The following is a 12419-nucleotide window of genomic DNA, read 5'->3' on the forward strand; positions in this document are numbered from 1 at the left end:
CAAGTGCACGCGTCTGGAGTGACAAGTTGTTTTTTTCTACTCACCCGTCTCCATTCAGGTCGGTGACGGCCACAGAGTAGCCAAAGTACGAGGCCATCTGAGAGACAGAGAAGAAGTTTGTACCTTTAATCATGAATCAAACTGTTAAATGAAAATCCAATCAGTGAGTGCCCATCGTATACTAATTGATATGAGGCCCTGCAATGTGACTTTGACAGTGCTGAGTGGGCTGTAGCTGCTCCTACCTGTTCCCCTGTGAAGTTCAGGATGAAGGTCAGATTGGTGGAGTTGATCATTACCACCTAAAACCAGCAAATAAGCTGTTAAACACAGTGTGGCCCAAGCACAAGGCTTTGTATTGAAATGACACCAGGGGTAAACACGGCCAAGCGGTCTGACAAACAGGCTCATGAAGAATGTAGAAATAAAAAAAAGTCAGAAACCGCATTCACAAAAAAGAAGCTTTTATTCAACTGAAATCCCTCTCTTTTTTCCCCCACCCTCCCCCACCACCATCCTCTTTGTGCCTTTACCATTTTTCCCCTCATCTTTCTCTCCTTCCCCCCATCGTAGCCCGGGTCGTGGGGAAAGACGGGGGGGAGAGGCTGAGAATTCCTTCATAAGACCTAAAATAACAACCACATGGAGACGGCCGGGGGGCTACACGTACACACTCACATGCTCAAACGCACTAACACACACACATGCAGAGGGATACGCTTTGACCCAATCACAGATGTCTCAGAGACACACTAAACGGGGATAGACTTACGAAACACAGACAGATGATGATGTGTAAACACAAATATTGAATCACCAGCTTGGACGTCAACTTTCCTGCACTTCCGAGTTGTCAAATTGGTCCCAGAAGAAACCGGATGATGGCTGACAGCCTCCCCACTGCCTCTAATGAGGCCTGTACCTGCATCCCTCCTCGCACCACTCTGACGGTGCTCTACAGGGCCCGATCTCTCCATGACAGTCACAGAGCACTGCATGTACAGGAAGGAGCAGTCGTGCACCAGCTACGGTCAGACCAGACATAAAACACACTCTGATGTAGTGCGGTGAGGCCTGCGGTTGCACTGCAGGTTAGTGTTAGGGGTCATGCGTGTGTGGAGAAGGGTTAGTGGGGTTAGGTGGGGTCACTCCCCTCCACATGAAGCGGAAGCTGTGTGTCATTAGGGGGGATTGACACAGTCTGCCCCGGGGACAAACTCCCATCAGAGAACTATTGACACACTGCAGTATATGCATAGAGGCACATACAGTATCTGTTAAATCCATGTGGATTCATGTTTGTGTTCTATACTGTACAGTACTGAGCAGCTGTCATCCCGGGAAAAGTTAACTTCTCTTAGTCTCCCAGTAGACACTTCAGTCTATCTGCCCTTCAAGCCTATATCTAATATCTCCAGCACTTATTATTGTGCAGACATTTACACATAAGATACCCTTATAAGATGCACAGCCATTCCTATCCTGCAGAACAAGCTTCACGAGATCCGGGTGACTGTGAAGGCCACCACACATGATTTACGTCATTTTCCTACTAATCAAATCACTCACTGACCATTTGGGCACTGTAAAGCCATGTGTGCGTTTGTTTTGTTTAAACTCAGGGCAATGCTGCTGCTGCTGAAATGTCATTTTCTGCCTTTTGTCAAATCCGCCCGCCTGCAGCTACTCACATATCCGAAGTTCTGCGCTCCTCTCGGGACTCCAGCTATCAGCTCTGGAAAACATGCAAACAAAGACAGACATATTTAAATTAGCGTGCGCACATGTGTGAGAAGGACTTACAGAGGAAGAACAGGCTCGACGGAGGTTTGACAAAGGCCTAAACCCTTAAACCCCCTACGAAGCCCCCCCCCCCCCATCCCCCGTTAGAACATCTGAGTGGGACTGAGAACGCACCGAGAGCTCTCAACTCTACTTGTGTATTGATTGATGAGTGCGGTGCTGAAGACTTATAGGGACGATCTGAGGGTCCCACCCAGCGAGAGAAGACAGAGTCCCCCCTTCCTGCCCTCCAGCTCCAGCCGACAGGCCCAACCGCCAACCTATAAAACCCGCAATTCCCAGCTCCATCTTCACTACCAGCTCCCAGATACAACCAGTTCCCCTGTCTGAAGATTGGTCGGGGAACACGACCACAACGAGTTTCGTACCACAACACAACACATCACATCAACCGGCATGTGTAACCTCTTAAGGCTCACTTTAAGACTCCCTGACATGTGTTGTGCCGGAGGGGGTTCAGGGGACTTAGCGGGGTTGGTATGGGGGTATGTAAACGTAATGTTGTCCCGTAAAGATCCCACTAAATGGTGATTAACAAAGAGGCTCCGATAGACAGGAAATTGTGAATGGGAAGGTGAAGTGGTGCGAGGGGAGAGGGGGTCCTGCGAAATGAGCGTGTGTTGACACAGTGTTTGAAGAAAATGATGCGGCTTGACTGTGGTTGATTTTTTTCCTCGTCTGTATCTTCTGATATAAAAGAGCTGTGCGTGTTGTTGCGTTGCGAGTGTGCTTCTTTACAGGGGCTGACAAACTGACGGCATGGGAAAGAACTTCAGCAGCACCTGAATCTGAAAATATGAATAAAGCCAAACCCGGATGTATGTGAGGAGAGCAAGGGAAACAAATTCATCTGTAAATGTTCGAGAAATATCAAGAAGAAGATAAATTCAAAGGCATTTTTTTCTTTAATGAATTTAAAGTGTCTCTTTCCCCAAATATTTCAAATCTAGAAGTCGCTCTGGACCTTCTCTGGACCTTCTCTAGACCTGACGACGTCTGGCGAGTCTGCCTCTAATCATTCTAATCAGTCGTACAGAGGACAGGAAATCCCTTTATCAGTGGTTCCTGAAGTCCAGTCCCCTCAGGGTCACGACCTAGCCGTGGAGAGACAGTTCCCATTCCTGCTCCTGAGCTCAGTCCCAGACGCTGTCACCCAGCTGTCCGCTCCCTATCGCTCAGCCCATCACAGCATCCAGTGCTGTTCCCCAGCATCCAGCTGTGGGGCGCGGAGAGACTACAAGCATGCAAGTCGTCGGTGCTGCATGTGGTTAGTTGTAATGAATTGTTGGCTTTCTCACCTTGTTCAGAGTCTCCCGTAAACTCCCCCACCGCCACAGAGTAACCTAGAGAGAGAGGGAGATCAGTTGCACATGACAGCATATGGGTGAAATTAACTCTGTGATGTCATGTTTCCTACTCTAATTTTAAGATGCATGAGTTCATGTGTGTGTGTGTGTGTGTGTGTGTGTGTGTGTGTGTGTGTGTGTGTGTGTGCGTGTGTGTGTGTGTGTGTGCATGTTAAGGCGTGTTACCGAGGTAGCTGTCATCATGTGTGTCCTCAGCCGCTCGAGTGTATTTCTCTCCTGGAACCTTTCTCAGGATTGCCTTCAAAGAGTAACCGTTCAGTATCTCAGCTATCCCTGCTGTCATCACTTGACCTACACACACACACACACACACACACACACACACAGACACACACAGACACACAGAGAGATAGAGATAAATAAACACCCAGGGTGAGAGAGCCACATCTGTCTCATGGACAGTGGTTTCAGCTTGGACCCCTTGATGGGAGCGCTGCTGCCCTCCGCTATAGAAACCTGCTGGAGCTGGACCGTTCCCTCCACATGAAAGATGCACGCAGCTAACAACACATCGCAGTCCTACCCGAGGAAAAGTAAAACATTGGCGGAGGGAAAGCTGGGAAAATATGTTCCTAAAAGAAAAAGAAAAATCTAGGAAATGCCTGTCCTCTGAATGGCGAAGACTCTTAAATTATAGGTGCCCTCACACAAACAACAGTCTTCCTTTACTGTTGAACAAGAGGTCAAACAAACAAATGATTTTTATCTATGGCCGACCTCAACCTTCCATAAATCCTCCTTAATGTGCGTGTTAGTGCGTGCACTGACGTTGGGAAAATGTGCCCTCTGAACCCTCCCTCCAGCTCCACTCCCACACTCACACTGAGCCATGAGCTCCTCTCCCAGCGTAACATATCGGCTGAACATATAAAACTGCAATCTGATTAATGAGACACCGTGTTACAAACTGTTAACATAGAGGCATAAGTCACTGACGCTAATTTGAAGTCTCCCTTTACACCCAGAGATAACAAGATTGTATATAAAAGAGCTATTTTTAATGATAGCTCAGGCTGAAGGCTGAAGATAATCGTGGTGTATTAGAGGCCATAAAAAAAACCCCGGGCTGAGTGCTCTTATAAACATGGAGAGGAAGTGTTTTAACTGGAGGCAGCCAGCCCTGCCACGCTGAGGGCACAGAGCGAGGGAGCCGTCCATTAGGCCGTCTGCGATGCCTGTCGAGTGCGGTCTTGTAAGCCGGGACGTTCATTATTCAACCGTACGCAGCAGCGACTCGGATGACAAACAATAAAGCTCCGTCATAAAATAGGACTTTTGAAAGAATGGTCAATGAGCATATTTCCCCCCGATGTCTTTCTCATATTTCTTTCTGACCTCCGTGTAAACAGAAATCCTGCCTTAATCTTTCCATGGGGATGAAATTAAGTGCTGCGGAGTGATAGAAGTGGGGTTACGGAGCGTGGGGGGAGTGAAACTGATCAATTACTGTCTCCCCCGCTCCTCACAAACCGCTTCAGGACTGAGTTACGGTAAATAAAGACGAGAGGAGAGGAGGGAATTCACTCCTGCTCACACCTGGAGCTGGGGGAGTAGCGTTACCCTTCAGCAGCTGAACTCTGACACACTCTGGCTGTGTCTACAACTATTAAGACACTTCATCCCTCTGCTTAGACTGGCTGACCCCAGCGCTGCTTTTATCAAGCAGAGGATCCATCTTTCTCCCTCTCCTGCTCTCCGACACACTCCCTCGTCTCTTCTCATCTTTCTCTCTCTCCACACTGCAACATGTTTCTATCATCTCCTTAACGATCCTCCATCGCTCCCGCTGCCCCCGCCACTCCACCAAAAAAAGTTTCTCTGTACTTCTCGGCCTCGTCCTCGCTCCTTGGAGTTTTTCTTATTTACCAGGGCCCTCTGTGCTTTATCATGGGGCAAAGGGGCAGGTCCTCCACACTCCATTACCCCCTGATCAGCTCATTACAGAGCCCAAACACCCACTTCCTGTTACACTGTTACAGAGAGAAGCATGGAAGAGCGAGGAAGGGGGGACTAACAGAAGAGAGAAAGAGACACATTTCTTTCCACCTTGTAAGACTCAAATGAAACTTCAAACCTGGCACAGATTTGTGCATTTGTGTGTGTGTGTGTGTGTGTGTGTGTGTGTGTGTGTGTATGTGGGCTGTCCTGACTGTTAAACTCATCTGCATTCTCTTCTCTCATTTGAACACGGTCCCATATATGATATCACTGAAGCAAGAGACTAAACACAGGTTCACACTCTGCTGGTGCAGTTACCTTGCCAGTAAAAGCTTCCAGGTCCTCCTACCACCAGCTTTCCGTCCTGGAATAAAAACAATTACTTGGGGTTAGTCATGTAATAGACATTTGCAGAGGGGGGGTATATATAACATGTGTGTGTGTGCGTGTGTGTGTGTAGGAGAGAGCACATATAAATCCTGCTGTCATGCCTGTTGACATCCTGCTGAGAATGACAGCTTCCTGTATAGAGGGTATAGGGCTGGACCATGAAACATAGGTCAGGGTTCACATTGACTATACACCGAAAGAATGCATAAGCATGTGTGTTTTGTCTATTGTGTTCAGAGGCGATGGGTCACATCAGGAGTGGAGGGCTCCTCTAGGGACAGACGGGCTCTCATCTTCCCCGTGGCCATAAATCTCCAGAGGGAGTCTGGTGTTTTCAAGAGACCTCTCTGCATGCACTCCTGAGACAGGACAAGACCTGGGGAGAGAGAGTGTGTGTGTGTGTGTGTGTGTGTGTGTGTGTGGGGGGGTGATAATGTTTGATTATTGCCGCACTCTTTACCTTGGTGAAATCCACACTGAAGCCAGCCTGGCAGAACCCCTGCCCCTCTGGGTCTGGATCGCCTGAAAACCACAGAGTGAAACAAGTCACTAGAACCAGCATCCCAATTATAATGGCACAGGTTTTATTGAGTAAAGCGCTGATCCAGCATCTCAGACATATGCTTTAACATAGAGAAATGAAGAAAAACTAATGACAGTTTGTGCTTCTGTTTGAATAACTGCATCTAACTGTGCATGAACAAAAAAACGCATGCACTTAATGAATTTGTTCTTCAATTCAGAGGCACCCTGAGGTGAAGTTTAATGATGCGTAACTACACACGCGCGTGTATAAACAGAGCGTGAGTTATAGCAGTAGTCGGAGCGGTCGTAGATTAGGTTTAAGATGAAGCAAAAAAAAAAGCTCCTGGAGACAAAAAGTCAGACTGAGGCACGCGATAGAGACATAATTCCCCCCCCCCCCGAGAACAATAGTGTTTCAACGTGATTAACCATGATTCGTCATCAGTGACAGAAGCATAAAAACACAGACGTAAACCAGCCACTACAGGGATCGTGAATGTGAACCTGTGTGGATGTGAGTGGGATCCGTGAGGGATTTTCATGCAAAGCCGGTGATGGAGCCGACGATAAGGGCAGCGTTTGGATCTGCTGTTTACAAAGTGCCACCCGATAGCCTCTATTGCCCCTTATCATTAGGAGGAAGTGGGAGAGAAAGAAGGAAAAACGGAGATAAAAGCATGATGGTGGGGGCAAGGCGGGGGAATCCCACTCGTTTCCATTTATAGAAGCAATGACAGAAAGAAGAGGAAGCAGAGAGAAAGAGATAAGCTGTCAGAGAAATAGATTATAGTCCGGTTTCCGCGTCTAACAGAGTATTACATTGTTGAGGCCAATAAAAAACATAATCTGTTCATGTCTCAGTTTATCCTGAATAATGTGGCTACTGTCAGGAAAGAGGATGTAGCAGTGCTCAATGCCACGACAAAAACACAAAACAAAAAACATTTCACCTAAAATGTTTTGGGTGGAGGCTTTTCAAAATCAGGACAATAATTCCTGAATTATTTATAACGGAATACTCCCAGAAATTTTAGGGTTAACTGACACATTAAACTTGAGGCCCATTACTTTTTATAGACTGACATAAAAATCAATGTAGTGTGCTCAGGCTATATGTCCTATTATGACATACTACACTGGTAGAGGATACTGTATCGTAGGAAATGGTCTGTTAAGGCAATAGCTTTAAAAATGTTTTAAAACTACAATTAATTTGAGAGAGAGAGAGAGAGAGAGAGAGAGAGAGAGAGAGAGAAGAGAGAAAAGGAAGGGGTGATGGAAAGCAGTAACAGAAAGGTGTAGGCAGTCGGAGTCGGGGCTGCACAGTGACTCACTGGTCCTGCACGGAGAGTACTCTGCGTAGGCGCTGAAGTTCTGGACGGCCACATAGCAAGTCCCCACAGGTTCCTTCTCCCCACTCAGCTTCACTGTGCGCCAGTGGTAGAGCGGAGCACAGGCCTAGACAACAAATAATACTCACATCAATGGCCAATAAAGCTAGAATCGAACAAAGTGGAGGGCGGAGCTCCACCAAGGCCCAACAGTCCCCTTTGAAACCAGATCCAGTGTTTTGTTGTCACATTTTGTTCAGATCAATTATTTATTCGGACCATCCCTCGAGGAAATATCACAGACATCAGTTGGTTTATTTTTGTGTACACCCGCAAATAATCAATAACAAATGCTAACGAAAACATATGCTCCTTGGCAGAGGTCAAAAGTTTTTTAACTACTCACCACCACTTTTCCTTTGTGCGTCCTGACAGATGCTCCAAACCACTGGTGTGACTTGAATTCCACAGGCTCCCTGGTGCCATTCACCTTCATCATTCTGTTATCTGGACAGAGGAACAGAGACAAAGACAGAGAGAGGTAGAAAGAGACAGAGAAAGAGAGAGAAGGAGATAGGGACAGTAACAGAGACAGAAGAACAGAGGTAGAGAAGAAGTTAGAGATAGCAACAAGAAAAGAGAAAGTAGAAGAGACAGAGCCAGTTACAGAGAAAGAGACAGACAAAAAGACAGAGACAGAAGAAAACAAGGAAGAGAAGAAGATAGAGGCAGTAATAAAGAAAGAGACAGTAACAGAGACAGAGAGGACACAGACAGAGACAGACAGAGAAAGAGACAGAGAGGGGGGAGGTAGCAAAGACATAAAACATTGAGTATAAAAGGGACTTTTCAGAGTGTTTCCAGAAAGCAGCTGATATTAACCATGGTAATGTGGATCCAGGCCTTTAACTGAGACTGTGTGGATGGAAAACATTTGTCCCTGAAGCAAGAACAAACAGACACATCTTTAACGCGACTCTAACAAACATCAAAACACCATTTGCCCCCCCCCGGAAACAGACATTTGTCAGGATACTGATGGGTTTTCCGTCAAAGTCTTTCTCATAAAACGTAGCAACACTTAAGACACAGACACACACACACACATACACACACACGCATGAATCCCCAATAAAGTGTCAGATTTGGTGAGAGTAGAGTGAGAGTGTGTGGGAGTGTTGGTGAGGGTGCATGTGTGTCTTCACTCTATTGTAGATATGTTCCAGTGTTATTGAAGACCAGCTGTGGGTCTTTAGGGCCCTGCAGACCCTCCTCATTAAACACCTTTCCTTTTCTTTTAGACGTATTTAGCCTTGCTCTATTACCTCTGCCTCCCTCTGTTTTCCCCAGTCTGTTTGTTGGTGAGTATGTCCATTTATTTGTTTGTAAGCAAGATTTCCCCTTAAACAACTGAAGTGATTTTCACAAAGGCCGTTTGGCTCAGGAATGAACCCGTCACATTTTGATGCAGATCTGGATTAAAGATTTTCTTTTTACATCGTACATTTTCACAGTTTTCCGAGAGAATAATTCATGGATTTTGAGGATATTTCGGGGACTGATAAGTATGAGTGTGTGAAATTTGACAGGGGTATGAGCTTTCCTGAGGGACAGTCAGTCCTTTTCTTCCTTTAATGTTATTAGATGACTTTATGATTTAGATGAGTTTATATAAGTTTCTATTTGTAGAATCCATAGTTTTATACAAATATGTATTGAAAACTCTCAAATGAAATATTTCAATCTATCACAATCACAAAGATGAGGCTAGAGATTAAAAGATACAAAGAACTTTTTATAATCTAAGCAGGGGTAGAATTTGTGTAGAATCCTCTAAAACACGCAGCAAACCCCAGTTTAGATGTGTTTAACAATGCATTAACTTCAACGGGTGGCTTCCATGTGTGGACGTATGGAGCAGTGTGATTGTGACCAGGACGTGTGCTAGATCAACATATTTTTGAACAATTAGAGATTATTAATAGTGCTTTTTTGGCTCTAAAATCGAATGAGTCATGTTTAAAGTTGAAAGATTAAGATTAGATACATTTATACGAGTGGAACATGCACACACACACACCAGACACACACCAGACACACACACACACCAGCACACACACACAGCGGAGCAATAAGGTATTCTGCACTCCCAGGTTTCTCCACTCTAGTTATAGACATGCAATTTATCACTAATCTGTCACACTATCACCACATCAGCCCCCATCCTGGACCCCACCCCCAGCACTGCACTGGCATGACGGAAAACATCTGCCTAACATCACCGAAGCCGTGCACTCGCACACACACTCAGGTACACACACATAATCAGACACACATGAAACCGAGATACAGATATTAACCAGTACAGTGCACCAGATGTTCACCACCAGGACTAACACTTCACTGTCCATGAGTGTGTGTGTGTGTCGGTCTGATTGTACCTGTAATAAAAAGGTCTGCCGTAACTCTAGAAGTATCCACCATGGCCACTGTCATCAATAACCTTGAGCCTCCCCCCCATTCCAGAGGTACAGACAAACACGTGCACTATAACTGCAGTACATACATTTACTCCTCTATGTTTATTCTTCTTTCCTAAAAGCCTCAAATTTCCCCCGTAAAGCACCTCACACTACGACTCTTTGTTACAAATAACTTTCCCCTCGTCTTCACGGAGCCTTGCTTTCAGCTCAGAACACTGACGTCAGCCGACCGGCTCATCAGCTGCTTCATTCAGGTACCAGTGGCTCATAGATTCATCAGCTGATCGGCGAGCTGCTGACAAGCAGCATCCGATTCGTGGTCATAAATATGCGTGTAGAGCACAAACAGTCCTCTGCTGATATCCTCGTATCATGTTTCAAAAGCTGCTGAAGCTTTCTCCTCATGCATTAAGATGCTGTTAACCTCGAAAACAATCTAATATTCCACGTTACGGCCTTTCCCCCCTCAGACAGCAGAGCAGCTGCCACCAAGGCTCTGCAATAAAAAGGTGAAGTCTGCCCCTTACTCTATTTCTCAGAGACAACATGATTCTATCGTTAGAAAAAGAGAGAGATGGATAGAGAGGGATAAACTGATGGAGAACAAGGGGCTGCGGGAGGTGAGGGTGGAGTGTGGGGGGGGGGGGGGGGGGGTACATTTTCAAGATCTAATAAAAAGCAGACCTCACCCAATCCCTTTTCTTCCGAAGGGGACTAAATTCCCATGTGCATACAGTTTAGCCCCCCCCCCCCTTTCACTTGTTCTCTCTCTACCTCTCTCTACCTCTCTCTCTCTCTCTCTCTCTCTCTCTCTCTCTCTCTCTCTCTCTCACTACCTCTTGCACACTCACATACACACTGATGGAACAGTGACTATCGGGGACATTAAGGTGCACAAACAAAGTCTGATTGGACAGTGGGCCTTGATGATAATATATTGTAAACTACATGATGTAGACCTGCACAAGCAAACTCCCGCCAGCCACCTTTTTCCTGTTGGACCAAGTTGATGAGGCCCATATGTCTTATCTCTCTTTTTCTTGCCAACTCATTTACACACACACACACACACACACACACACACAAACACACAACATGACACATGCACGTATCAGACACACTTGTTACGAAACTCCACCAGTTCCAAATAGTAACATGTGGGGCCACCTCTGGGAAATAAAAACTCATTGAATTTAATTTAATGTATTCCCTGAACTGCTCATTTTGAGAAACACAATGATATTGGTGGTGGCCTGCGCCTCACTGTCACAAATCAGATATTATTTTCCATGTTTTGCAGCAACACATCTTTAAAGTTTTCAGGGAACTCACTGGAACTGTCAAACGGTATCTGCCGGCAGCTGTCAGGCAGTCCAGGCCAGGGGCAGTAGTAGACAGCTCCAGCCTCCACGATGCCAGGCTGGGAGGTGTTCGCCTTAGGGGCCCCCACCAACACATTGATCCTGGTGGGGAGGGGGAATGAAAAAACTAAAGTTAAATACAGGCTAAACATGCAGGCGAGTGTATAAAATATATGCAAACACGTGTGCACCATTTATAAATCTCAGTTTCCTCTCTGGCTCGCTGTGTGTGGAGCAGTAATCTGATAATCCATCCTTCTTCTGTCCTGCTCCAGGCTGACATACAAGCTGCAAACTTGATGAAGCTTAATTTATTTCAATCTAAATTAAACTGCACTAGTCGAGCCTCCCTATAGTTTATAACAGAGGTGCAGAATTATTTCCAGAGCCCCAATAAGACCTCCATCCACTCACGTGTTGCTGTCGGCGGAGTCTTGGTAGAAGTCCACTGAGTAACCGAAATAACTTCCATCGGGTCCCCTGTAAACCGTGGGATGCTGTGCGTGGAGGTTAAACCCCCACACCGCGTCCCGCGCGGGCCAGAGCACCAACAGCACCCCGAGAACTACCACCCCAGCGGAGGAGCCAAAGTCCCGTGCGCGCTCCATCCTCGAAGAACAAACTGCGCACGATTCACCCCCCGAAATGAGAGGGAAACGTGAGGGAGAGAGGAAGGCTGAGAACGGGAGAGGGTTCCTCGGTGCAGGTGAGGTGATGGAGCTTTGTCCCCGGGTTAAAGTCCCACAGCGGCGGTCTGACACTGGATCAGTGCGCTCTGCTGCGCTCTCTCCAAAAACTGCCTCCTGACATCCTTAAACCACCAGGTCCGCGCACAGCCCGGGCTCCGAGACTGCTCAGCCGCGCCCCCGCCCTCTGCACAAAACCGAACCCCCTACACACACACACACACACACACGCACACACACACATATTACAAGGACCAAACCACATCTGAGCGCGCAAAAGGGGCCCGCGCGTCACCGCTCCTTCTGAAAGCGCAGCCAACTTTTCCGTGGCGAATTTGGGGGCTTCGACCTGAAACAATAAATAACCCCGAAGTGAGATTTATAGCCACCTTCTCCAATCGACCCAGTCTAATGTACACAGGCGCTTTACGCACAGGAGATTAATGGTTCATAAATTAACCCACCTTGTATTTCTTTATTGGCCGGTTCGTCCAAACGAGCCGTTAAAAAAAAAAATGGCGCGTTTCCTGCCCTT

The 12419-nt window shown here is 46.6% G+C and overlaps 1 protein-coding gene across 1 annotated transcript in view; it reads right to left on the reverse strand.

Annotated features, from left to right (window-relative positions):
• itga8 (integrin, alpha 8) overlaps positions 1–11929 on the reverse strand; it is a 37953-nt gene extending 26024 nt beyond the window's left edge. Inside the window, exons 1-11 of the mRNA XM_062400248.1 lie at positions 11613–11929; positions 11170–11300; positions 7761–7861; positions 7358–7481; positions 5959–6020; positions 5427–5472; positions 3336–3461; positions 3102–3146; positions 1692–1735; positions 246–302; positions 45–97 (exon numbers count right to left, since the gene is read on the reverse strand). Coding sequence (XP_062256232.1) covers positions 45–97; positions 246–302; positions 1692–1735; positions 3102–3146; positions 3336–3461; positions 5427–5472; positions 5959–6020; positions 7358–7481; positions 7761–7861; positions 11170–11300; positions 11613–11806 — 983 coding nt within the window. The 5' untranslated portion in view covers positions 11807–11929. The remainder of the gene's footprint in view (positions 1–44; positions 98–245; positions 303–1691; positions 1736–3101; positions 3147–3335; positions 3462–5426; positions 5473–5958; positions 6021–7357; positions 7482–7760; positions 7862–11169; positions 11301–11612) is intronic.
• Between the last annotated feature and the right edge of the window lie 490 nt (positions 11930–12419).

This window comes from Platichthys flesus, chromosome 11 (assembly GCF_949316205.1).
Source record: "Platichthys flesus chromosome 11, fPlaFle2.1, whole genome shotgun sequence".
NCBI classification, from domain to species: Eukaryota; Metazoa; Chordata; class Actinopteri; order Pleuronectiformes; family Pleuronectidae; genus Platichthys; species Platichthys flesus.